The 24,159-nt window shown below is 43.2% G+C and overlaps 6 protein-coding genes and 1 long non-coding RNA gene across 9 annotated transcripts in view; 4 read left to right on the top strand and 3 right to left on the bottom strand.

The window, feature by feature from the left end:
• Positions 1-493: 493 nt before the first annotated feature.
• On the bottom strand, positions 494-4,779 carry fam162a (family with sequence similarity 162 member A). Its single transcript, XM_067251440.1, has 5 exons — positions 4,623-4,779; positions 3,969-4,067; positions 2,829-2,940; positions 2,300-2,408; positions 494-1,721 (listed from the first exon to the last, which is right to left on the bottom strand). The coding sequence occupies exons 1-5, from the start codon at positions 4,663-4,665 to the stop codon at positions 1,590-1,592; spliced, it is 495 nt and encodes a 164-aa protein (XP_067107541.1). The 5' UTR covers positions 4,666-4,779; the 3' UTR covers positions 494-1,589.
• Positions 4,029-8,363, top strand: LOC136957489 (protein MIX23). Of its 2 annotated transcripts, none has more exons than XM_067251445.1 (5): positions 4,029-4,104; positions 5,939-6,064; positions 6,446-6,592; positions 7,204-7,263; positions 7,897-8,231. In XM_067251445.1, the coding sequence occupies exons 1-5, from the start codon at positions 4,051-4,053 to the stop codon at positions 7,945-7,947; spliced, it is 438 nt and encodes a 145-aa protein (XP_067107546.1). In that variant the 5' UTR covers positions 4,029-4,050; the 3' UTR covers positions 7,948-8,231. The 2 variants fall into 2 exon arrangements, with proteins under 2 accessions (XP_067107546.1, XP_067107547.1); XM_067251446.1 differs by lacking the exon at positions 4,029-4,104 and adding an exon at positions 5,192-5,250 and having other exon boundaries at positions 7,897-8,363.
• A 324-nt stretch (positions 8,364-8,687) lies between these two features.
• cst14a.2 (cystatin 14a, tandem duplicate 2) lies at positions 8,688-9,585 on the bottom strand. Its single transcript, XM_067251447.1, has 3 exons — positions 9,425-9,585; positions 9,157-9,258; positions 8,688-9,062 (listed from the first exon to the last, which is right to left on the bottom strand). Exons 1-3 carry the CDS (start codon positions 9,488-9,490, stop codon positions 8,934-8,936), a joined length of 297 nt encoding a protein of 98 aa, XP_067107548.1. The 5' UTR covers positions 9,491-9,585; the 3' UTR covers positions 8,688-8,933.
• Positions 9,586-9,951: 366 nt separating this feature from the next.
• Positions 9,952-12,168, top strand: si:ch211-161h7.8 (thiosulfate sulfurtransferase/rhodanese-like domain-containing protein 3). 2 transcript variants are annotated; one of them, XM_067251441.1, is made up of 4 exons: positions 9,952-10,195; positions 10,613-10,735; positions 10,851-11,013; positions 11,110-12,168. In XM_067251441.1, the coding sequence occupies exons 1-4, from the start codon at positions 10,057-10,059 to the stop codon at positions 11,162-11,164; spliced, it is 480 nt and encodes a 159-aa protein (XP_067107542.1). In that variant the 5' UTR covers positions 9,952-10,056; the 3' UTR covers positions 11,165-12,168. The 2 variants fall into 2 exon arrangements, with proteins under 2 accessions (XP_067107542.1, XP_067107543.1); XM_067251442.1 differs by having other exon boundaries at positions 10,053-10,509.
• Positions 12,169-12,492: 324 nt separating this feature from the next.
• On the bottom strand, positions 12,493-15,232 carry LOC136957488 (protein MIX23-like). The gene is made up of 4 exons (XM_067251443.1): positions 14,792-15,232; positions 14,264-14,410; positions 13,593-13,652; positions 12,493-12,959 (listed from the first exon to the last, which is right to left on the bottom strand). The coding sequence occupies exons 1-4, from the start codon at positions 14,978-14,980 to the stop codon at positions 12,909-12,911; spliced, it is 447 nt and encodes a 148-aa protein (XP_067107544.1). The 5' UTR covers positions 14,981-15,232; the 3' UTR covers positions 12,493-12,908.
• Positions 15,233-15,425: 193 nt separating this feature from the next.
• LOC136957483 (uncharacterized) lies at positions 15,426-15,962 on the top strand. The gene is made up of 2 exons (XR_010878307.1): positions 15,426-15,473; positions 15,570-15,962. It is a non-coding gene; the product is annotated as an uncharacterized lncRNA (long non-coding RNA).
• Positions 15,963-22,334: 6,372 nt separating this feature from the next.
• drd3 (dopamine receptor D3) overlaps positions 22,335-24,159 on the top strand; it is a 2,700-nt gene continuing 875 nt past the window's right edge. Inside the window, exons 1-2 of the mRNA XM_067252250.1 lie at positions 22,335-22,628; positions 24,094-24,153. Of these exons, the coding sequence (XP_067108351.1) occupies positions 22,335-22,628; positions 24,094-24,153 (354 nt within the window). The remainder of the gene's footprint in view (positions 22,629-24,093; positions 24,154-24,159) is intronic.

The following is a 24,159-nucleotide window of genomic DNA, read 5'->3' as shown; positions in this document are numbered from 1 at the left end:
TAGCACCAACACAATTATGGGTGAGCGAGTTGACTGTAGCAAGATGGCTGCCATGTGCAGACGTTTGACCCCGTTGTCCGACAACACGGACGAGACATCTACCCTTTATATATATCTATGGTTGGGACAATAACTAATGAACTAGTTGTTTCACTTCAGCTCAACGATGTCTCAAGGCACTTAGAATTCCACCCTTTCAAGAAATCTTCAAAATCCACTAGTCTGTGGGGTATTGGTTATTGAGATACTATTCTGTCTCTCCAGTTTGATCATGCCAAATAAGTACACCAACTTAATCCAACCCATGTGATTTTACAACAGAGTTGAAAAAGAAAAAAAAACTTAAGTTCTTTGAAGACATTTGCTTTAATTTGGGGGAAAACCTGTTTACCGGAGGTGCCAAATTAATCTCTTATGAAAACGAAGGGGAGAATAGAGATCATATTTAAATTCAAATTGAATACTAGCAATTTATTAGTCAACAAGGCTGAAAGATTGTTTACCATGTTCTTTATTTTGTCAGATTCCTCCATTGATTACTAGCTCTTCACGTTCAATACTGCAGTCGTATTGAGTTTGTGTAACTGTCCTATGTTATGCCATTTGCATAAATGCTGTTTCATGAACTTGTTGTGAACTTGTCTCATTCAAACCTCTATGATTCTAATACGGTGCCATCTAACTTACTTAGAACTACTTTGACAGCCTTAGATTTTCACGATCATTTGAATGGCTTTACAATACACAGAGGTTTGTACACTGCTCAATGTAAGGACATTAAATTCAGGTAAGGATGAGGCTACAAGGAGTGATCTGGCATGTAGACAAGGACCCATCGGTGATCCACTTTCCAATGTACTTACCTGACAATAAGCTATGTTGTACATTAAAGTGCAAAACGTATAAGGGTGTACCTTAAGTCAAGATTTAGCCATCCTGACTGAAATTCCAGCCTTCCAAACACCTACAGTCTTTGCAGTACACCCAGAATGGACCAAATTATCCTTAACACTTATCACATTTTAAACTATAGTTTTACTTTCTTGCTAGACATAATTTGGTTACATTTAAGGCATTTGCACAGAGGAGCATGAGAGAAAAATAAGGATGGTTTTGACAGTCACATTTTAAGCTATATTCAGAATAATGAATGAGTGCTTTCATTAGGTCTGCAAAATCCCAAAACAAAAAAAGCACTTCCAGACAATGGACCAAATTATGGATGAAAAAGCAATGAACATTTGGCATCCTTCCATTGTGTCTGTGGGTGAAATGCTCTAAACCAAATACATATACTCAGTAAAGATTTCTCTATAAAATCTCTGTTAAAATCTAAAGTTATTGTATACAACTGACCTCTCATACATTCTTTCTGAAATAGAAACGGGATCCGGGTTGTAAGTAATTGAACCAAAACGAAATACGAAATCTCTGCTCAATTCCTGTGCAATGCTACATTACAAGAGATATGGAGTTCCCAGTACCACAGGCTACCGTACCAACCATCAGCCCAGTGGATGGGACTACAACAGTGTGACACAAGAGTGTAGTGTTGGGGGACAGGTGTGGCCGTTCTCATCCAGTCCCTCTCACTGAGCCTTTACGGTCAGGCTAGCTGCTTCTATGGCTGCTGCTGTGTCCTTCTCCTTCTGCATCTCTTCTCTCCATCTTGCCTTCTTTTCCATGTTCTGAGAGGTCAGAGACTCATGTCTGCCAGCAGCCTGGTGAGAGGCAGAGGAAGAGACACTCAGGCAGAGGAAGTGACACTCAGGCAGAGGAAGAGACACTCAGGCAGAGGAAGTGACACTCAGGCAGAGGAAGAGACACTCAGGCAGAGGAAGAGACACTCAGGCAGAGGAAGTGACACTCAGGCAGAGGAAGTGACACTCAGGCAGAGGAAGTGACACTCAGGCAGAGGAAGTGACACTCAGGCAGAGGAAGTGACACTCAGGCAGAGGAAGAGACACTCAGGTAGGAGAAAACCGAGCCCAGGATGACTCCGTTTAGGCATCGTCAAGCTCAGTTATCACTTTCATTTGAACATTTAATAAAATGTTCCTTTCAGAACTGACCACAGGCGAACACTAAGACAACACAAATGAACTGTAACTACATGCTAGAACATGGACCCTACGAGTCATGTACTCCACTCACTTCTAAAGGAGAGGAGGAGGGTAAATTCATTCAACCCAGGACATTTCCGTCAACACGTGAACATGGAGAATAGTGCGTACACACTCGCATGCATGCACGCATATACTGACATCACTGTGTTTCTCTATTGCCTGTTAAAGCTCACCCGTTTTCCCAAGATGACCGTGACTAGACAGGCTCCGATGGTGACCGCCATCATTATGTAGCAGGCCTTCACTCGGACCTTGTTCCTGGCTGCATCAATCATCTCGAACCTGTGTGAGGTATATAAAATATTGTCTCAATCCAATACAGTCATTAGTGAACAACTTTACAACACGCAGTATGTGGCATGGGAGGGTGTGTAACTGTTTAATAAGAGGAAAGTATGAGGTTTGGCTGTGAGAGAGTCTGGGGAGGAGGACAGTTGGACAGAGTGCTGCTCTAAATCAAACCAACAGATCTTCTTAGATCTTCTCCCAGATGGCAGACATCCCTAATTATCTTTGCCTTCGGACAGATTTGGTTTGAACAATAGCAGTTGTCCCGCACGACCAGCCACCCCCCCCTCCCCCGGTAACAACACTCATCCAATTAGCTGGCAGCTAGCACTGCAATGATGTCACTCTGTTTAAATAGCCAACCAGAGGTGGGTGTGCTGGGACGTCTGGCGTAAACAGTGAGCAGTCACTTACGACACAAGCTCTGGGATCTGGTCGGGGGTCTTGAAGCGTCCGGACCAGACTAGGATCTTCCTGTCCATGTTGGACGGTCTGTAGCCGGGCAGCTTGAACCCAGGACGGGGGCCTGGGGAGGAACAGAGCACGCAGGATGAAGAAAGGTAACTTCTTTGGAGTCAGGTGGCTGAGCGGTGAGGGAAGCGGGATAGTAATCTGAAGGTTGCCAGTTCAATTCCCGGCCGTATAAAATGACGTTGTGTCCTTGGGCAAGGCACTTCACCCTACTTGCCTAGGGGGGAATGTCCCTGTACTTACTTTAAGTCGCTCTGGATAAGAGCGTCTGCTAAATGTAAATGTAACTAAAACCATGCATGTTCCACTGACCCAAGTGTACTGTATACAAACAGTAGATTCATATCCTGTGCGATAAACATAGATTAAGATATTGTGTATGTTTCACACGGTCCAGCCATTAACTTCAACCCCGTGATGACCTCACTTGCCTTGTTTCCCATCCTCAGGGACAGGACAGTAAACCTTCCCCTGGTTTCTACTGTAGCGTGCTGGACCTGTTAATCCACTATGGGGAGCCCAATGAAACTTTAAACTGCGAGGACTTTTCAATGTTTCCGGTAATATGATTGTGTTTGAGGGATGTTGTTGTAGAACCACCTCACTCATGCACCTATGTGGCCCGATCAGAGAGCTGCACTATCACTACAGTGCCAATTAAGAGGTTCACATTCAGTACTTGCCAACATTACAGAGTTATGTTATCTTTAATAATCTGTTCTTGGAAGCCTCTTCCACTTCCTGAATAGCTGTGCCGAGATGAGAATCTGGCTAAATGCTGTTTATTTATGTTGAAAAAAAAGAATCAACTCTCTGCTGTGTTATCCAATTCACAACACTAAAGTACCACAGAGTCCAGTCAAGTTAGTACTGAATCCTACAGCAACTACAAAATGCTCCCTAACTTTGTCCCTTTCGGCTTCCAGTGTGTTTATTAGAATGGACCCGCAGAGGAAATGGGGGCTATATTTGGAATTGGGATCAGGATCTCTTTAAATCAGCTCCAACTCATCCCTAACTAGGAGCTCCACAGAAGTGTGTGTTTGTTATTTAGATTATTTTGCGTTCGTGTGTTTGTCCTACCTTGTGCTGGTACTGCAGGCACCTCAGCGTGCCCCTCCTGGGGTTTGTTACACATCCTCCGAACACCCCCGTGCTCCAACGCATGTCCGCGCCACTGACCTGGGGGAAACACGTCGTGATAACAAATACACAAATCGTGAGTTCTTATTCTGCTCTCCTGGTACAATTATTGTCATTAGTTGTTTGTTGACAGCGATCCCATTTGTAAAGAATAGGTTAACGCCCACGCCCAGACTATCTTAGCAGGCAATACTTGTACCGGGGGATAGTTATAAGTCAGTATCTTCGCAAATTAAAATCCTCATGTACGTCGTTTTGGATACAAGCGTCCTCCAAATGCTTACATTATTGTTATTAAAAGTATTATTATTGTTGTAAATAGAATAGGACATTCCAACCGAGGAACACGCCCCCCTTTACTCTTGGCCCACAACGACAGCACTTATGCCCAAACATCAAGAAAGCTAACAACGAGTTGTTTGCCTACTGTACGACGATGACGATCAAACGATATCTAAAGTGTTAATACGCTTATAATACGGACCGGTTTAATTTGAACAACCTTCACACGTGACCCAGCTACAGAAGCCTAGCTAGATAATAGAAACTATGAAAACTGCAAAAATACGAAAACAATACAACTAAGTTACTCACCAATCAACGTCCCAGTGGCAATGCGAGATCTGATGAAGTTCATGTTAAAAAGCAGTAGAATATGCCACAATCGGTTAAGCCATGAAGGTGTGAAATCAAAATTATTTGGCTGTTGAATGTCAACCCTTCATACCGTTCCAAAACACAAAAGTGAGCTGTCGTTGCAGTCTAAGGACCCTTGGAAGCGTTGCTACATGCCTGCTTAATTCTGCTTCTGACGCACGTAACCTTCCACACACAGACTGGACGCTTTGTTGATGTTCACATGAGAGATAATACCGTTATATTCACATATATAGTTAAATACACAAAGTTATATAGTTGTAATTACAAAGAATTAAACACATGAAACATTTGCCATAAGTGTATATTTATACCCATAAATAGTTACGTTCACACCTTTGTATTTTATTAGGTTAGTTTGCGCAATTTATATTGAATCGCCGTCAGAATATGAACAGAAACACCGCAAACACCAAAATTCATTTCTATAGATAATATAATTACATGTTTTCGTTCAGGCGTTCACCAAAGACATACATAAATTTTGTAAGCGTGCAGGACCTGTTTATCCACTATGGCGGCGCCCAATCAAACTTTAAACTGTGAGGACTTTTCAATGTTTCAGGTAATATGATTGTGTAAAGAGTCTCGCTTAGAGATACTATATAATGAAATTGAATTTTCCTGAATCGACACACAAAGCAAATGGGCAGGTCCCGTTCTCTATGGTGTGGATCACGGTTAGATTGAATTAGTGACCTCTTCTCTTTGCTACGGAGCAGCCAGCACCTACACAGGGTTCAATGTGCATTACATGTAAACAGAGTAATGACAATACGTTCAGCATGTCGGTTGATGTGTTTAATAAGGATAGCTGAGATCTCGTACAGCTTGTAGACTGTCTATCATTGCATGACGATAATCTCTTTAGGTCATTATAGCAGATCACAAGAAACCATCGTGCTATATTTCTGGAAACGTGCAGCCTAAATTGGTGTAGTTTCCGTGACTAGACTAGTTCCAAGAGCCACGTCAGTCAGTCTCACAGATTCATTCAAATCATGCACACAGAAACAGCAAGTGTTATTCACATAGTTAATGTAGTCCCCTAGCTAGTTCCATTTTACTTTTCAAACTTCTTTCCTTCATGAACCAACCATGTTTTCACATTCTATTCATGTAGCAGATACTTTTAGCAAAGGTGATGTGCAAATAATGCATAGATTATAAGCCAATAGTGCATATGCAATATGGATTGGTACTCACTCAAATGCGCAGCTCCTTATTCCTGTATCTATATCTGTGCTTACCAGGAGGTGCTGAAAGTGATGCGCACCATCGATGACAGGATTGTCCATGCCCTCAACACCACAGTGCCCACAGTGTCCTTCTCGGGCAAGGTCGACGCCACACAGACATGCAAACAACTCTATGAGTCTGTGAGTGTAATTACCCTGCTCTTCACAAGCATGTGCAGTGTTTGTTAGTTCAAGGTGTATTACATTTTCTGAAGCTCAACATTTTTAGATCACCGTTCGTCCTCTTGGTTTCTTTTGGCACTCTGTAACCTTGTTCCTGTATGTTGGGAGGGAGGAGGAGTCAGGTGGCTGAGCGGTTAGGGAATCGGTCTAGTAATCAGAAGGTTGCCGGTTCGATTCCCCGCAAGGCAAATGATGTTGTGTCCTTGGGCAAAGCACTTCACCCTACTTGCCTCGGGGAGAATGTCCCTGTACTTACTGTAAGTCGCTCTGGATAAGAGCATCTGCTAAATGACTAAATGTAAATGTAAAAAAAAAAAAATGGTGTCGTCTGTCTGGTAGATGATGAAGGGCCATTTGAGCCGAGACATAGCCATCAAGAGCTGTATAGCCCAGACCTCAGAGGTGGTGGGGCAACTACGAGAGGAGAGAGGAAGGGACCGTGACAACCTCACCCTCGTCAAACAACTCAGGAAGGAGCAGACTAAGGTAAGGCGAGTTTCGTCAACCGCTAGAGTGCAGCAGAGGCATTTGTGACGGATCAGTATGAGTTCGACAAGTACGAGGTTGTGGCTGTGAGGCTTGTTTCTCATCACTGCAAGTGAATTTCTCATGCATATATGTTCTGTAAATCTATGCTCGCTCATATGTGAACACATACTCAGATGAATCACTTGCACATGCGTTTGAGAAAGCTCACTGGAAAAGCTGGCATACATATTGTTGAAGACTTTTAGATTGTAACTGAATCTGCTGCATATGATTTAAAAACCTGGTTAAAAGGTTTGATTGACGTTTTCCATTACATGTATCTGTGTTCTTACATGTAGATGTGTGTGCATTTCTCACGTATAGATGTAAATCATTTCAGTTATACATGAAAGATAAACTTTCAGTAGCTTACGGAAGCCATTCTCAGTTAGACTGGAAAGCTGAAGCAAAGAGCACACCTTGAGCGAATGATTACGGCAGATGGAGAAGAAAAGACAGTATATTCTATGTGTATGCATGAAGGTTTATCAAGTTAAATAAGTAAAACATGCATGTAAGTCCTACTCGAAGACAAAGCTTTAACCGACTTTTCTTCCTCTCTCCTCTAGTTAAAACTGATGCAATCAGAGCTGAATGTTGAAGAGGTCGTCAATGATAGAAGTCTGAAGGTGAGAGGGCATTTCTGTTTGACTTTTCTCTGCAGGGTCTTGTTCGATTTGGCCTGCATTCCTGTCAGTAAATCTCATCGTTTTTGTACGCATAGACATATTCTAACTCCTAGTAGTGAAAGAGGTTAAGGAACTGGCATCTGCTCATGACTAGCTCAGCCTAGATCTGGTGGTTTTCAAAAGAAAAGGGAGGTCACCACATTCCATACTCCTTTTCTCAAACACACACACAAATTCTATATTTAACATGATCTCTTCCCCAAGAGCACACATGCACACAATGGTCTTTTATTTCCATCCTTTAACATGTTTGAACGTATAGACGTGTTCCATCTCCTAGTGGTGAAAGAAGAGAGAAGACAGTCTCTCATCAGCTGTTGTACAGTATGTAGCCAGCCTGTTCTCGGAGCAGGTGGTTTTTGAAGGGAGTGGACACTCCATACTCCTTTTCACACACGCACACACCTATCTACACGTATGGAACACACGTGTACAAAGGTTCTCTTATCTTCTGTAAACTAAAGCAGACTAACCCAAGGGTTGTGCTGCCGGTAATCAGAACAGCTTGCAGCATAAAAAACGATCATGAACTTCCTTCATTGTCCCATCTTCCTTTTCTCCTGTACATCTCAGGTGTTCAGTGAAAGGTGCCGAATCCACTACACTCCTCCGAAGGTTAAGTGATTGCCTATTTTGGTTTCCTGGGACAAGGCGCAGATCCAGTTGGCTGCACTAGGACTGGAGACAGAACCAGCAGGGTGCTGCTGTCCTGACAGACGGGCCTGTGTCATCCGACCAGCTCTGCCTCATTTCAGTTGTTGCCCATGACGATCAGGACACTGTGTTACCGTGTTGATGCATAATTACCAATGTAAAGGAAAGAGCCATCATCGTGTTTATTTTCTAACAAACATCCCCCCAAAAAGATTTGTGCATTAATTGTTATCCAATGGTCTTCATGGGGTAAAATATGAAGATGGCTTTTTGAGCCAGATTAAGTTGAACAGTGTTTGTTTGACCCCATGACCAACATCCATACTATGACTAAAAAGGTGATCAATTCCTCACCGCAAAGGACTTGTCAACATAATCTGACTGAATCACTGTCTCCAATGTGTCTTGAATATGTGGGTACTGTATCCTAATCCTTGAACAGTGGTCTGGTCATGCCAGATCCTTTAGTAATGTGTGTGATTGCGGTTCTCTCAGGTTTACATTGCTAAACACACACACAACAGGTTCTCACTGGTTGTAGTCATAGAAGGGAGAAGGGCGTGACGTGAAAGAATCTGATGTTCACCAGCCACGATGAGTAATCGTCAGCTGCTTATGAGTGTGCAGCTCAACATATCTTAGAACTTGTGATTTTTGAAAAGGAGAAGTGACCGCATTCCATTCCTTCATCCAAAACACAGATTTTAAAGTAATGTTCTTTAATTTCTTTTACTGGCTGTGTTACAAAATAATTGTGTCATCCAATCAAACTGCTAATATGATTACACACACAATCATGTTTGAATATGAAGCAGAAACCTTTTTTTAATATACATTTCTGCATAGACAAATTAGGATGAAAACATGATCACTGATATAATATTGTAACAAATCAGACTGAAACAACCAGGCACTGGAGGGGATCAGGTCTACTTGAAGACGTAGATCACTTTTAATCAGAAATACTCAATGGGATCATGGTGGGATTTGGAATCCTGCAGGTCTGTCAGATCCAGTGTTCCTCCTGTATGAGGAAGCGTCTTGTACACCCGCAGGTGAACATGGTCATCTCCCCCAACATGGACCTAGAACCAAAAACGATTCATATGAGGAGGTAAACTACGTCAAATACGAAACAACACGCATCCTATCCAGATCATAAACTGCACCTCTCCTTACCTTAATAAAGTAGTTTGTACCGGCCACAACCTGCGTCTTGAACGATTTCGCTGTGAAGGTGTCAAAACTCTTTCCGGCTTTCTTCTCTGCATGCGGCTTCATCTGTGCGTAAAATATAGTTCAGAGATTTTTGATATTGGGCCCATAGCAATCTGTGCAGTAATAATAAAAGGCTGAGATACTAGGCGATCTATTCAAAGAAGATTCAGGGAACTAATGGATATCATTAAAGGCACGGGCCCTAGATGAAAGTAAATTGTAAAGTTACCTCATCACAAATTTTTTGGACTTCATCCGTAGCTGTTTGCGCATCTGATGTTCCTCCACACATCATTTTTGCTGAATAAGGAGTAACGACAGAAGACGAAAAAAAATGTAATGCTGAGAGAGAAAGATGCTGCTTTTATTTGTTATCCTGACCTGGGACTTCCGTTTGGGTAACGATCACATGACCCTCGTTCTGGGACATACCATTATTTTGAATTTGGAACATAGCATAGCCTACAGTTAACATTTACCCCCAAAAATGTAAATGTTTCCTGCAAATGTTATTTAATATCATGGGACATGTTTCATAGTCCTAGCTGGATGGTTTATTTAAAAATTCTGAGGAAATATAGAACTAGATTTAACCAAATGGACTCCCCCACTGTATTTCACGTGGTTTAATCGGTAACAAAATGCTTTCCAAAAACATTTCGAAAAAAAGGAAAACACAAAAATTGCTTAGTTGTGTGCTTGTGACAGGACTTCAGAATGTATGTTAAAATTGAAATACGTATTTGAATGACAAAGATTTATCGCCTCAGTATGACCTATTCCAGCACTGCCAATAGAGGGCAGAATATAAAAGTAGCCCTTCAATAGCCTACATTGTAGTTTGTTATCAAGCCAGTTAACATGTTGTCTTACCTGTTATCACGGAGAACAGTAATTATAGCAGCCGACACTGCCAGCCGTCTGTCACTCAGCTCGTGTGGTCACTGGCTGAGCTTTAGAACGTCGACATCAAAGTCTGGCAAACCCTTGACCGACAGCGGTAAAGTTGATTAGATTGTTGGGCTAGTAGCCTACCTTGTATTTTGTTGGCTAGGCTACGCTCTAGCTTCAAATACTGCAGACCCAGTTATGAGGGTTTTGACTGCCTCTTCTAGTAAGGAGCCTATGTGTATATTTGTAGCCTGCTTTGTAACCGTTCAACAATGGATGGTATTGGGAACAGGTCGATAGGCCAACCACCTGTGTGACTAGAAGCCTCTCAACTGTTACACTGTATAAAAGGCCCAGGCTTTTTAGAATTCAATGGCGAATTGTGTTTTACATGACAGGATAAACTTGTTTCAGCGATGGATGGTGAGTGTAGGCTGTGCAATGATTTGACATGTAGCTGTTGTGATGCAATGATAGTTAATTTTGTAATAATAATATAATACATAATGTAATATTGTGGTTTCAGACTCTGTTGTGTCCTATGAGCAGTTGAAGAATATGCTGTCCAGACGCAACATTCAGTTGTTTGATGTCCGCAATCCCGATGAATATCTCGCCGGACGAATTCCTGACTCTGTGAACATACCATGTAGGTGTGTGTGTGTGTGTGTGCGCGTGTGTGATATGCATCAGTGGGGTGTGTGTGTGTGTATCTCTGTGTTATTGTGTGTGTATATATGTCATGTTTTTTATGCATGTTTCAGTGGGTGACCTGGAGGAATCTCTCAAGCTGTCCCCTGAGCACTTTAAGCAGACCTTTGAGGTACCTGCTCCACTGAAAGACGCTGACAATATCGTTTTTCACTGCAAGAGTGGAAACAGGAGTGGTAAAGCCTTGGACATTGCCTATAATCTGGGCTTCACTAGGTAAACACCACTGCTACATCCATATCTGTGACATCCCTGCTTGTTGGCCTGTATTTCACTTAACAGTTTTGGCTTTCAATGTCTTTTCTCTTTTAGAGCAAGACATTATAAAGGGGGCTACAGCGAGTGGGTGGAACGAGAGGACAAATGAGGCACATATATCCAACCGGTCTTTTCAGGGAGGTTTGTTTTGTTCCTGTAACAGATACTGCAAGATCAGTTAATACTTCCTCTGATATATCTTTGAGTTACGTTTATAACTGCTTACTGATTTTGACCAAACGTGTTTGCTTGGTACTGAAAGAGTTGAATGCAATCGAGTGGTTTAGGATACCATTAAACCTGATTTGCGCAATAGGTTTGACCTGAAGATATGAAATATTTGTAATATTACTGTCCTCTGTGTTCTGAAGTTACTGAGAAAATGTATGGCTCTGCATGTGAATGAGGGTTGATTTTTGATCATTAAATTTGAAACTCAAAATCAAACTAATGGATATCATTAAAGGCATGGGCCCTGGATGAAAGTAAATTGTTAACTTACCTTATCACAAATCTTTTGGATATCAGGCGTAGCAGGTTTCTGATCTGATAGTCCTCCAGCCTTATTCATTTTTGCTGAATAAGGAATAACGACAGAAGACGAAAAGATTAAATGCTGGGAGAGAATGATGCTGCTTTTATATGTTTCCCTGACCTGGGAGTTCGGTTTCGGTAGCGACCACATGACCCTCAATCTGGGACATACCATTATTTATAGGAACCTGCTACACCTGAAATCCAAAAGATTTGTGATAAGGTAAGTTAACAATTTACTTTCGTCCTTGCAATGGAGGACGACTGGAACTGATGAGCCTGCAGGAGAACATATACCACCATGCTCCCATTGAGTTTTTCTGATTAAAAGTGATCTACGTCTTCAAGTAGACCTGATCCTCTCCAGTGCCTGGTTGTTTCAGTCTGATTAGTATGATTTGTTACAATATTATATCAGTGATCATGTTTTCATCCTAATTTGTCTATGCAGAAATGTATATTAAAAAAAGGTTTATGCTTCATATTCAAACATGATTGTGTGTGTAATCATATTAGCAGTTTGATTGGATGACACAATTTTTTTGTAACACAGCCAATAAAAGAAATTAAAGAACATTACTTTAAAATCTGTGTTTTGGATGAAGGAATAGAATGCGGTCACTTCTCCTTTTCAAAAACCACAAGTTTTAAGATATGTTGAGCTGCACACTCATAAGCAGCTGACGATTACTCATCGTGGCTGGTGAACATCAGATTCTTTCACGTCACGCCCTTCTCCCTTCTATGACTACAACCAGTGAGAACCTGTTGTGTGTGTGTTTAGCAATGTAAACCTGAGAGAACCGCAATCACACACATTACTAAAGGATCTGGCATGACCAGACCACTGTTCAAGGATTAGGATACAGTACCCACATATTCAAGACACATTGGAGACAGTGATTCAGTCAGATTATGTTGACAAGTCCTTTGCGGTGAGGAATTGATCACCTTTTTAGTCATAGTATGGATGTTGGTCATGGGGTCAAACAAACACTGTTCAACTTAATCTGGCTCAAAAAGCCATCCTCATATTTTACCCCATGAAGACCATTGGATAACAATTAATGCACAAATCTTTTTGGGGGGATGTTTGTTAGAAAATAAACACGATGATGGCTCTTTCCTTTACATTGGTAATTATGCATCAACACGGTAACACAGTGTCCTGATCGTCATGGGCAACAACTGAAATGAGGCAGAGCTGGTCGGATGACACAGGCCCGTCTGTCAGGACAGCAGCACCCTGCTGGTTCTGTCTCCAGTCCTAGTGCAGCCAACTGGATCTGCGCCTTGTCCCAGGAAACCAAAATAGGCAATCACTTAACCTTCGGAGGAGTGTAGTGGATTCGGCACCTTTCACTGAACACCTGAGATGTACAGGAGAAAAGGAAGATGGGACAATGAAGGAAGTTCATGATCGTTTTTTATGCTGCAAGCTGTTCTGATTACCGGCAGCACAACCCTTGGGTTAGTCTGCTTTAGTTTACAGAAGATAAGAGAACCTTTGTACACGTGTGTTCCATACGTGTAGATAGGTGTGTGCGTGTGTGAAAAGGAGTATGGAGTGTCCACTCCCTTCAAAAACCACCTGCTCCGAGAACAGGCTGGCTACATACTGTACAACAGCTGATGAGAGACTGTCTTCTCTCTTCTTTCACCACTAGGAGATGGAACACGTCTATACGTTCAAACATGTTAAAGGATGGAAATAAAAGACCATTGTGTGCATGTGTGCTCTTGGGGAAGAGATCATGTTAAATATAGAATTTGTGTGTGTGTTTGAGAAAAGGAGTATGGAATGTGGTGACCTCCCTTTTCTTTTGAAAACCACCAGATCTAGGCTGAGCTAGTCATGAGCAGATGCCAGTTCCTTAACCTCTTTCACTACTAGGAGTTAGAATATGTCTATGCGTACAAAAACGATGAGATTTACTGACAGGAATGCAGGCCAAATCGAACAAGACCCTGCAGAGAAAAGTCAAACAGAAATGCCCTCTCACCTTCAGACTTCTATCATTGACGACCTCTTCAACATTCAGCTCTGATTGCATCAGTTTTAACTAGAGGAGAGAGGAAGAAAAGTCGGTTAAAGCTTTGTCTTCGAGTAGGACTTACATGCATGTTTTACTTATTTAACTTGATAAACCTTCATGCATACACATAGAATATACTGTCTTTTCTTCTCCATCTGCCGTAATCATTCGCTCAAGGTGTGCTCTTTGCTTCAGCTTTCCAGTCTAACTGAGAATGGCTTCCGTAAGCTACTGAAAGTTTATCTTTCATGTATAACTGAAATGATTTACATCTATACGTGAGAAATGCACACACATCTACATGTAAGAACACAGATACATGTAATGGAAAACGTCAATCAAACCTTTTAACCAGGTTTTTAAATCATATGCAGCAGATTCAGTTACAATCTAAAAGTCTTCAACAATATGTATGCCAGCTTTTCCAGTGAGCTTTCTCAAACGCATGTGCAAGTGATTCATCTGAGTATGTGTTCACATATGAGCGAGCATAGATTTACAGAACATATATGCATGAGAAATTCACTTGCAGTGATGAGAAACAAGCCTCACAGCCACAACCTCGTACTTGTCGAACTCATACTGATCCGTCACAAATGCCTCTGCTGCACTCTAGCGGTTGACGAAACTCGCCTTACCTTAGTCTGCTCCTTCCTGAGTTGTTTGACGAGGGTGAGGTTGTCACGGTCCCTTCCTCTCTCCTCTCGTAGTTGCCCCACCACCTCTGAGGTCTGGGCTATACAGCTCTTGATGGCTATGTCTCGGCTCAAATGGCCCTTCATCATCTACCAGACAGACGACACCATTTTTTTTTTTTTACATTTACATTTAGTCATTTAGCAGATGCTCTTATCCAGAGCGACTTACAGTAAGTACAGGGACATTCTCCCCGAGGCAAGTAGGGTGAAGTGCTTTGCCCAAGGACACAACATCATTTGCCTTGCGGGGAATCGAACCGGCAACCTTCTGATTACTAGACCGATTCCCTAACCGCTCAGCCACCTGACTCCTCCTCCCTCCCAACATACAGGAACAAGGTTACAGAGTGCCAAAAGAAACCAAGAGGACGAACGGTGATCTAAAAATGTTGAGCTTCAGAAAATGTAATACACCTTGAACTAACAAACACTGCACATGCTTGTGAAGAGCAGGGTAATTACACTCACAGACTCATAGAGTTGTTTGCATGTCTGTGTGGCGTCGACCTTGCCCGAGAAGGACACTGTGGGCACTGTGGTGTTGAGGGCATGGACAATCCTGTCATCGATGGTGCGCATCACTTTCAGCACCTCCTGGTAAGCACAGATATAGATACAGGAATAAGGAGCTGCGCATTTGAGTGAGTACCAATCCATATTGCATATGCACTATTGGCTTATAATCTATGCATTATTTGCACATCACCTTTGCTAAAAGTATCTGCTACATGAATAGAATGTGAAAACATGGTTGGTTCATGAAGGAAAGAAGTTTGAAAAGTAAAATGGAACTAGCTAGGGGACTACATTAACTATGTGAATAACACTTGCTGTTTCTGTGTGCATGATTTGAATGAATCTGTGAGACTGACTGACGTGGCTCTTGGAACTAGTCTAGTCACGGAAACTACACCAATTTAGGCTGCACGTTTCCAGAAATATAGCACGATGGTTTCTTGTGATCTGCTATAATGACCTAAAGAGATTATCGTCATGCAATGATAGACAGTCTACAAGCTGTACGAGATCTCAGCTATCCTTATTAAACACATCAACCGACATGCTGAACGTATTGTCATTACTCTGTTTACATGTAATGTAACAGGAGTGGTAAAGCCTTGGACATTGCCTATAATCTGGGCTTCACTAGGTAAACACCACTGCTACATCCATATCTGTGACATCCCTGCTTGTTGGCCTGTATTTCACTTAACAGTTTTGGCTTTCAATGTCTTTTCTCTTTTAGAGCAAGACATTATAAAGGGGGCTACAGCGAGTGGGTGGAACGAGAGGACAAATGAGGCACATATATCCAACCGGTCTTTTCAGGGAGGTTTGTTTTGTTCCTGTAACAGATACTGCAAGATCAGTTAATACTTCCTCTGATATATCTTTGAGTTACGTTTATAACTGCTTACTGATTTTGACCAAACGTGTTTGCTTGGTACTGAAAGAGTTGAATGCAATCGAGTGGTTTAGGATACCATTAAACCTGATTTGCGCAATAGGTTTGACCTGAAGATATGAAATATTTGTAATATTACTGTCCTCTGTGTTCTGAAGTTACTGAGAAAATGTATGGCTCTGCATGTGAATGAGGGTTGATTTTTGATCATTAAATTTGAAACTCAAAATCAAACTAATGGATATCATTAAAGGCATGGGCCCTGGATGAAAGTAAATTGTTAACTTACCTTATCACAAATCTTTTGGATATCAGGCGTAGCAGGTTTCTGATCTGATAGTCCTCCAGCCTTATTCATTTTTGCTGAATAAGGAATAACGACAGAAGACGAAAAGATTAAATGCTGGGAGAGAATGATGCTGCTTTTATATGTTTCCCTGACCTGGGAGTTCGGTGGAACTTTTTTGGGGGATGTTTGTTAGAAAATAAACACGATGATGGCTCTTTCCTTTACATTGGTAATTATGCATCAACACGGTAACACAGTGTCCTGATCGTCATGGGCAACAACTGAAATGAGGCAGAGCTGGTCGGATGACACAGGCCCGTCTGTCAGGACAGCAGCACCCTGCTGGTTCTGTCTCCAGTGCTGGTGCAGCCAACTGGATCCCCGCTTGTCCCAGGAAACCAAAACAGGCAATCACTTAACCTTTCACTGAGATGTACAGGAGAAAAGGAAGATGGGACAATGAAGGAAGTTCATGATCGTTTTTTATGCTGCAAGCTGTTCTGATTACCGGCAGCACAACCCTTGGGTTAGTCTGCTTTAGTTTACAGAAGATAAGAGACCCTTTGTACACGTGTGTTCCATACGTGTAGATAGGTGTGTGCGTGTGTGAAAAGGAGTATGGAGTGTCCACTCCCTTCAAAAACCACCTGCTCTGAGAACAGGCTGGCTACATACATCAGCGTATTTTACCACTAGGAGACTACTACGTTGTCAGAGAAATTAAAGATGTACCCTTTTATTCTGTATAAAAGGATACTGTGTGTCACAATCTCCAGTGACTGAACCCAATGACCAAAAGTGTTTGCTTGGTACTGAAAGAGTTGAATGACAATCGAGTGGTTTAAGATCCCATTAAACCTGACTTGCACGATAGGTTTGACCCTAACTCAAGATATGAAATATTTGTAATATTAGTCTACTCTGTGTTCTGACAATCTGAAGTTACTGAGAAAATCAGAATTTGGTTAATTCACCATGTAAGTTTACACAAGCACGGAATTTACTGTGGCAGGAAGGTGCATACAATAAACATACGGATCTTTAAAAAAAAATTAAGTAGAAAAATGTACGATCCTGGACTGAATGAGGGTCCTTTAGTGTCTTTCTTGTTTGTTTTTGGAACATTGGAACGTGTCTGTGTGAATACACACGGATGGATTGAAGTCCATGTTGTGGTAATTCAAGGCTCTTTCTGTCATTTCAACTTTGGGCCAATAGATGGCAGCAGTGTGTTACACTACCCAGATAGACCTCATGGTAAAGCGTGTTCCCACCTAAAAACTACTGTTATTAAAGGGCCAGTATGCATGGTCATTGATGATGGTCAAACCTGCATTACTTTGGTCAGCTATTTATCTTGTGACGGCTCTGCAAACAGTTGTCAAGCACACAGTCAGCTCAAGGTCTCAGTATCTCTCACTGAGGAGGAAGGTTGCTCTCTCACCTCTCTCCCCCAACCGTCTCTCCCCCATTCCTCTCTCCATTACATTTTATGTGGCTGCCCTCCATTGTCAGTAACTGGGCCAATTTAGACAGGTGCTACTGTCCATAAAAATATGGCTGCCTTCTTTATACTGTTTAAGAACAGAGACTACAGGAGGTTAAGGTTTTCGGTGTGTCTGCGTGTGATTGATTTCAAGGACAAGCTTGTAGACTTACAGGGATGCTGGAGGTGTAGTGGGGAGTCAAGTGGCTAGACAGAAAAAAAACATGTTCAGGTAATATTTCACTATCCCCTCAGGGTTTAGAGTTGCTGCTACAGTAGTTGGCAGTGTAACATGACACATATGAGGTCCACTGCACTCCAGAGCGTGTTCAGGTTATATCTTGAGTGATTCAAGGTGATGGGTGGTTTGCTTTTGAATTGGTGTTTCATTCTTTTACAGAAACCGTTTATACCAAAATAGTCATAACTTTAGTTCTCAGTTCTGTTTCATCCTCTCTCTTTCATCCCACTCATTCAGCACTAATACGCAGCTCTGGACCGGCATAATAAATCACGCAAGAGTGCGACAAAGAACTTCAAAAACTAATTAGATGGTGCCAATCGCTTACATTCATCGGGGATTGAAGCATTGCGAATTTGCATGTAGTGGAATGTATAGAACAGATGGTGTCTAGCGTATGGAATACACTTTTAATATGCACATGACTTAAATGTATGTAAATTAGACATGGGATTAAAATGTTGAGCTCAGTGCACGCAGCACAACAGCATGAGTGAACTGAGCTGAATTTTTACTTTTATTATTTGTATCCTCGATCACATTGGCAGACGTTCAGAATATTGTCACCACATATCACATTAAATTTGGTGCCATATAGTCAATATGTATAATTAATCCATCCATCCCTGAACGAAGAGAGTCAGGCACCTTTCTGCTATACATGAGATTAAATTGATGTTTTTTCCTCAATGATGGTTCAGGTCAAATATGCTGTAAACCTCAAGGACGCGATGACAAGTGTACATTAGTTATAAGATCAACTTGACATACTGTAAAAGATGTGAATGCATGCAGGCGTGCCGGTTGTCAAAGGAATGAAGATCTCGATGAATTAATCAGCTGCAGCTATATGAACCAGATTCATCTCCTCCCCCTTGCAACCCTGCGTATGAAGATTTATTTTAAGATTTGGAGTTTAGGGTGAGTCTTTATGAAAGATAAAATACCTGACAATAACTCAATCACAACTTGTCTTCCACATTGTCTTACATTTACATTTAGTCATTTAGCAGACGCTCTTATCCAGAGCGACTTACAGTAAGTACAGGGAAATTACCCCGAGGCAAGTAAGGTGAAGTGCCTTGCCCAAGGACACAACGTCATTTCGCACGGCCGGGAATCGAACTGGCAACCTTCAGATTACTAGCCCGATTCCCTAACCGCTCAGCCACCTGACTCCCTTCACATGTGCAGATGTTAGTTTATCAGGTTTCAGCTACTCTGTAGGCCTTATAATGCCTGTGATTTCCAAAGATGACATATTTCTTCAACATTGGATAATAGGAAAAAACGTCTTCAACGCCCAAACGTTTCCTGGTATCTAAGGTATTAGCTTTTTGTTCTGAGAACAAATGAGGTGGCTGAATTCTGAATATTCTGTTGCTATTTTTAGGGATTCTTTCCGCTGAGGTTTCCGCGATGCATGTGTGATATCTGAAAAGCCTACATCAGGCTTTATAACGATTCAATCTGAATTAACACGCAAAATATGTACGTCACTGAAATGTTGCGTTTGCGAATGTCCCGGGATGTTACATCAATTTTACTGACTGGCACGAAGCCGTATGACCCTTTAAGATAAGCTATATTATTTTTCAAATAAAATCAATGTAAATATTGTATTTGCATGGCCCTGTATGAAATATAAATTGTATGATGTCATAGCATCTTTTAACCCAAACTTGGTTGGTTAGGGTTGAAGGAGGCATGCCAAATTCTTGGGATCTTCGTATTTCAATGGACGAATTGGCTTCTTCTTCCTTCTCCAAGCTCACAATACAGAACGAGTAGTTGGTAAATCAGTCATTTTCAAAACCACCCTGCTAGCCACCGCTTAATAGTGAACTCTTGGGGTAGTCTGCGCTTTCATTGAGGTTTGCTAGACAGCTCAAACAAAGTAACTGTTCCTTCCTGACATCCCGTGCGCGCGCCTCTGTTTTACGCGCAACAAGACTAGTAAAGAGAAAGTGAGCCGTATCATGTCTTAAATTGAATTAACTCAAGGTGAAGAGATCGGAGATGGTTAACATATATTTTATTGAGGATTTATGAGTCTCAGACTCGGAGCTCTGGCTGTCTGCACGGAGATGGGCGCCCCTTCGCTCTCGGTACAGTTGGAGAGGATACAAACAGACCGGTCAACTTTTATCTTTCAACGGATGGATCACACCATGGCATCTATTGTGTTCTCCTTTGTGAGAGTCTAAAAGGTATACTTTCCTTATCTTCTATTCCAATTATTAATTGATTAATTATATGACCTTGTCTTTTACATTTATTACAATATGTACATTACTCATCGATATCCTTCAGCAATTTCTGACAATAATCATGGAATGACTAATGTCATTTGTCACGCGTAATTGTGGTTAAGGTATCAAGGACTGACCCCAATCTCACGAGCTCCGTTCGCAATATTATGTATTTGACAGAATTTCTTGTTGAAGGTTTGATTAAGTAAGGTTGTAAATTGAGACACTTTGACTGGAAGCATATTTTTTCAGATGGAACATCAACAATAACTGCACGTATTAAAGATTATTTTGGTTATTTAGCTCGTATCATCTAGTTTACTTAGGATGATTTAACAGTCTGTTAAATGTTAACTTCCGATATGTTCGTTTTTGGTCATCTATTGTGTTTAGCGGTTGCAATGTATATGCACATTGATGCGTTACTTGGCGCTGCTTCAGCCCAGGTCTGTGTTAGGAGCCCTGTTCTGTGTGTACCGTGTAGGTTGTTTGTGGGAGGTGGGTGTTTGCTTTATGTTGGCACCTTCAAAACAACCGGAGCCATTAAAGGGACAAACAAGCACGGCGCTGTTCCCAAGCACGTAGGTATGTGTGGAGAGACACATAGAGAGATGACTCTGAGACGACACATCTTCACACAAACAACACACGTTTCCTAAGCTAAAACCAACAAATCTAAACGTAATTGCATCCAGCAACAGATTCACGCGCAGTTAAGGGTGCACGTCTCCTCTGCACTGCCAAGCTGTCTGCGTGCGCTGAAACAGAGCGAGCGCACACACGCACAGACACCCTTTAATAGTTTTATTTCTCCTTGACCAGAGCCCCATGCTGCACTCCCATTGACACTGCTGGTTATCATAACAGGGCAGCAAGTATGCCACGAGTACAGTCAGTCTACAGTCACACGGTCACCCCCCCCCCCCCCCCCCCCCCACCACCACCACACACACACAATGCATGGTTCTGTTACAGAACAGCATAGCTGAGCAGAGAGGAGGAAAGCGCAGAGCCAGGAAACAGAGGGGTTAGCTGTACACATTAGAGAGACGGTTGGAACCAGGAGTGGGTCCGGGTGTTGCAAGGTCAACATGGCAAGGGGACAAGCAGCTTCGCAGAACAACAACATCAGTAGACGAGAGGGGAGCCGCTCTGAGTCGTGCTCACAGAAATGGGGGAAAAAAAGCCGCAGGCTGGGTCCCAATCTGAAAACGTGCTCTCTGCCTCCCAGCCAACATGCTCCTGATGACTCCCATTCCCGTCCAGCCTCATCCCTCCAAGTGCCCCGCTCACCTCCTCCATCCCTCCCCCTCACCTCCTCCATGCCAGGGAGGAGGCTCCATGGGGGGGCTAATGAAACTTTTGGGGGGGCTCCAGCCCACCCTAGATACGCCGATGGAGAAGAGGGAACGTAGACATGGACCAAGGGAGATGTATGTGGAGAGAAAGAGAGATTTGATTCTAAAAGGCCAGCAAACAAAAGCTATTTTAAAATGCAAGTCATGTTCGATCAAAAAGTGAAAAGGGATGGAAAGAGATGCCTGTTAAGAGTGTCAGCCATTGTGAAATGGCTTTGGTGGAGGCTTACAGTAACTGGTCAAGGGAAGTAAGCAATTTGTGCATTGCATTTACAATTAGCTTTTAAGTCATTTCTCAAAGGCTCTCATCGGAACCATTTACAGTAAGTGCATATAATAGGGTGTGACGGGAAAGATCATCCTCCAAAAAGAAAACCATAGCAAAAAGACAAGACAGATTCCACGTACGCTCAGCTAATCATATTGTTAAGTATCAACATTGCAGTGAGCCAAAATGACGTGATCACGTTTGACCGACAGTCTATGGCAATAATGTCTGGAAAACATTTCAAATCTAAAGCTATGCATGGCTACGACTCTAGTTCTTTTGTTGGAAAAAAATTGACTGAAACCTGAATGTGATTATCCGCCTCCCTTTCTGCCACTCAGCTCGGTGTCTGATGCGATGGCCATGGCCTGATTATGAATGAGATGCCATCACATCTGACGGATGGGCTTTCATATTGTGAGAGCTATAGGGTGTACTGAAGAGGGGGCCTTATGTATGTGGGGTTCGTCATGGGGACAGGACGTGATGTCATGGGGACAGGACGTGATGTCATGGGGACAGGACGTGATGTGAGGAACATTAGCCTCAGCTCTCCACCTCTCCTTTCTTCTCGTTCCACCCGTTCCTTCCTCTCACCTCGAAGAAATCTTGTTTTCTCGTCTCTTCTCCTTCTTCTCCTTGCATCTCCTCCGGTGTCCTCTCCTCTCAGATCCATCATCGAGCCCGTCTCCCATGTCACCGGGACATCTCCATGGCGATGTTTAGTGGCGCAGAGCGGTTCTGGAATGAGTCGGACTTCCTGTCGGAGGAGCAGGGGAACGGCAGCGCGGCGGGGGCGGGGGGGGAGGAGGAGGCCGAGCTGAACTACTATGCCATGCTGTACTCGCTGCTCATCCTGGCCATCGTGTTTGGGAACGTGCTGGTGTGCCTGGCCGTGCTGCGGGAGCGCTCCCTCCAGACCACCACCAACTACCTGGTGGTGAGCTTGGCCGTGGCTGACCTGCTGGTGGCCTCGCTGGTCATGCCCTGGGCCGTCTACCTGGAGGTGAGGGGGGTGTTGGGGAGGGGGGGGGGGTGTTGGGGAGGCGAGGGGGGTGTTGGGGAGGGGGGCAGGTGAGGGGGGTGTTGGGGAGGTGAGGGGGGTGTTGGGTAGGTGAGGGGGGTGTTGGGGAGGTGAGGGGGGTGTTGGGTAGGTGAGGGGGGTGTTGGGGAGGTGAGGGGGGTGTTGGGTAGGTGAGCACACAAAGAGTGCGTGTACATCGGGTTAGACTGACAGCAAGCGTTGCGTTGGTGTTGTATGAAGCTTCCTTCCTTGGGTGACCACACCTACAGCTAATCATTTTAATGATAATGAGGTATTTTCACTGTTCATGTGCATATAAATAATTGGAGTTGACATATTTCTTATTAACAACTAATGAGTTAATTTGCATTGAAGAATTGTTAGTGATTAATCAGTCAGAATAATGAAGGAGCAAGCCTGTGTCTTAGACAGTGGTTCTCTTTACCCTGCTACACTGATTCAGATCTTGTGTCTGAGAAAATCACGATCCAGGATCTAATTAATTATAATTAGTGTTGAGGATATTCACTGATATGCAATGTACCTTGACGTCATATTTTAAGTTAATGTGTATTATCTTAAGGACATCTACAATATATTTACCTGGCTCTAAATGCCAAGTAACACACACACACACACACACACACACATACACAGACACACTGAAATGGGCTTGTGTCACATATCATGTGTTTCTGTAAAGGAATGTGAACAGTGTAGATGGCTCAAAGGCACACGTACATATGTCTGGCATTGTGTGCGTGTCAGATTTGAGTCCCTCTAGGGAAGGTGAGGTGTGTGTGTGTGCCTGTGTGCATGCATGTGCATTTATATGTGTGTGTTAATGTGCATGCATGTGTGCGCATGGATGAGTCTGTGTGCATGCGTGGGAGATCCAGTTGTCAGGGGAAGGAGATCATGGGACATTTGTCTTGTCAGACAGTTATTACCACCAACATTATATGGCCATAGTGGTGGTCTGTCTGTGAGGGAGGGGGGGAGGGGAGGGGAGGGGGGGGAGAGGGGAGGGGAGGGGAAGAGAGGGGGGGAGAGGGGAGGAGAGGGGAGGGGAGGGGAGGAGAGGGGGGGGAGAGGGGAGGGGAGGAGAGGAGAGGGGGGAGAGGGGAGGGGAGGGGAGGAGAGGGGGGGGAGAGGGGAGGAGAGGGGAGGAGAGGAGAGGAGGGGAGAGGGGAGGGGAGGAGAGGGGGGGAGAGGGGAGGGGGGGAGAGGGGAGGGGGCTGGAGGTGGGTCAGACTGTAAGAGTGTAATGTTCCTTTCTCATAAGGGGCACTTTGGGGGCATCATTTGACCATGTATGTGACAGATCTTTCCCCCCAAATATGTACTGAGTACATACCACATACCAATCCACTTTGTTGGAATGGGTTACGTGTGTGTGTTGCGTGCACTTCACGTCGTGTGTTACATGTGTGTTTGACTGCTGCAGGTGGTCGGTGGGGCCTGGCTCTTCAGCAGGCTGTATTGCAACATCTTTGTCACCCTGGACGTGATG

Source organism: Osmerus mordax, chromosome 15 (genome assembly GCF_038355195.1).
Source record: "Osmerus mordax isolate fOsmMor3 chromosome 15, fOsmMor3.pri, whole genome shotgun sequence".
Lineage (NCBI taxonomy): Eukaryota > Metazoa > Chordata > Actinopteri > Osmeriformes > Osmeridae > Osmerus > Osmerus mordax.
Note: the sequence above shows the minus strand (reverse complement) of the source record. Positions and strands in the feature narration are given on the sequence as shown.

What these genes read in the sequence shown, in the direction of transcription:
- LOC136957489 (XM_067251445.1), top strand. Translation starts at nt 4,051, where the DNA reads ATGTCCGCGCCACTGACCTGGGGGAAACACGTCGTGATAACAAATACA. An exon ending in TGATAACAAATACACAAATC is followed by an intron (nt 4,105 to 5,938) that starts GTGAGTTCTTAT and finishes TGTGCTTACCAG; the next exon opens with GAGGTGCTGAAAGTGATGCG. An exon ending in TCAATGATAGAAGTCTGAAG is followed by an intron (nt 7,264 to 7,896) that starts GTGAGAGGGCAT and finishes TGTACATCTCAG; the next exon opens with GTGTTCAGTGAAAGGTGCCG.
- fam162a (XM_067251440.1), bottom strand. Translation starts at nt 4,665, where the DNA reads ATGAACTTCATCAGATCTCGCATTGCCACTGGGACGTTGATTG. An exon ending in TGCCACTGGGACGTTGATTG is followed by an intron (nt 4,068 to 4,622) that starts GTGAGTAACTTA and finishes TGTTTCCCCCAG; the next exon opens with GTCAGTGGCGCGGACATGCG. An exon ending in CGGTCATCTTGGGAAAACGG is followed by an intron (nt 1,722 to 2,299) that starts GTGAGCTTTAAC and finishes GCCTCTCACCAG; the next exon opens with GCTGCTGGCAGACATGAGTC.
- cst14a.2 (XM_067251447.1), bottom strand. Translation starts at nt 9,490, where the DNA reads ATGATGTGTGGAGGAACATCAGATGCGCAAACAGCTACGGATGAAGTC. An exon ending in TCCAAAAAATTTGTGATGAG is followed by an intron (nt 9,259 to 9,424) that starts GTAACTTTACAA and finishes TTTTACGCACAG; the next exon opens with ATGAAGCCGCATGCAGAGAA. An exon ending in GTACAAACTACTTTATTAAG is followed by an intron (nt 9,063 to 9,156) that starts GTAAGGAGAGGT and finishes TTTTGGTTCTAG; the next exon opens with GTCCATGTTGGGGGAGATGA.
- si:ch211-161h7.8 (XM_067251441.1), top strand. Translation starts at nt 10,057, where the DNA reads ATGTTGTCTTACCTGTTATCACGGAGAACAGTAATTATAGCAGCCGAC. An exon ending in CAAACCCTTGACCGACAGCG is followed by an intron (nt 10,196 to 10,612) that starts GTAAAGTTGATT and finishes TTGTGGTTTCAG; the next exon opens with ACTCTGTTGTGTCCTATGAG. An exon ending in TGACTCTGTGAACATACCAT is followed by an intron (nt 10,736 to 10,850) that starts GTAGGTGTGTGT and finishes TGCATGTTTCAG; the next exon opens with TGGGTGACCTGGAGGAATCT.
- LOC136957488 (XM_067251443.1), bottom strand. Translation starts at nt 14,980, where the DNA reads ATGGATTGGTACTCACTCAAATGCGCAGCTCCTTATTCCTGTATCTAT. An exon ending in GCAAACAACTCTATGAGTCT is followed by an intron (nt 14,411 to 14,791) that starts GTGAGTGTAATT and finishes TCTGTCTGGTAG; the next exon opens with ATGATGAAGGGCCATTTGAG. An exon ending in TCAGGAAGGAGCAGACTAAG is followed by an intron (nt 13,653 to 14,263) that starts GTAAGGCGAGTT and finishes TCTCTCCTCTAG; the next exon opens with TTAAAACTGATGCAATCAGA.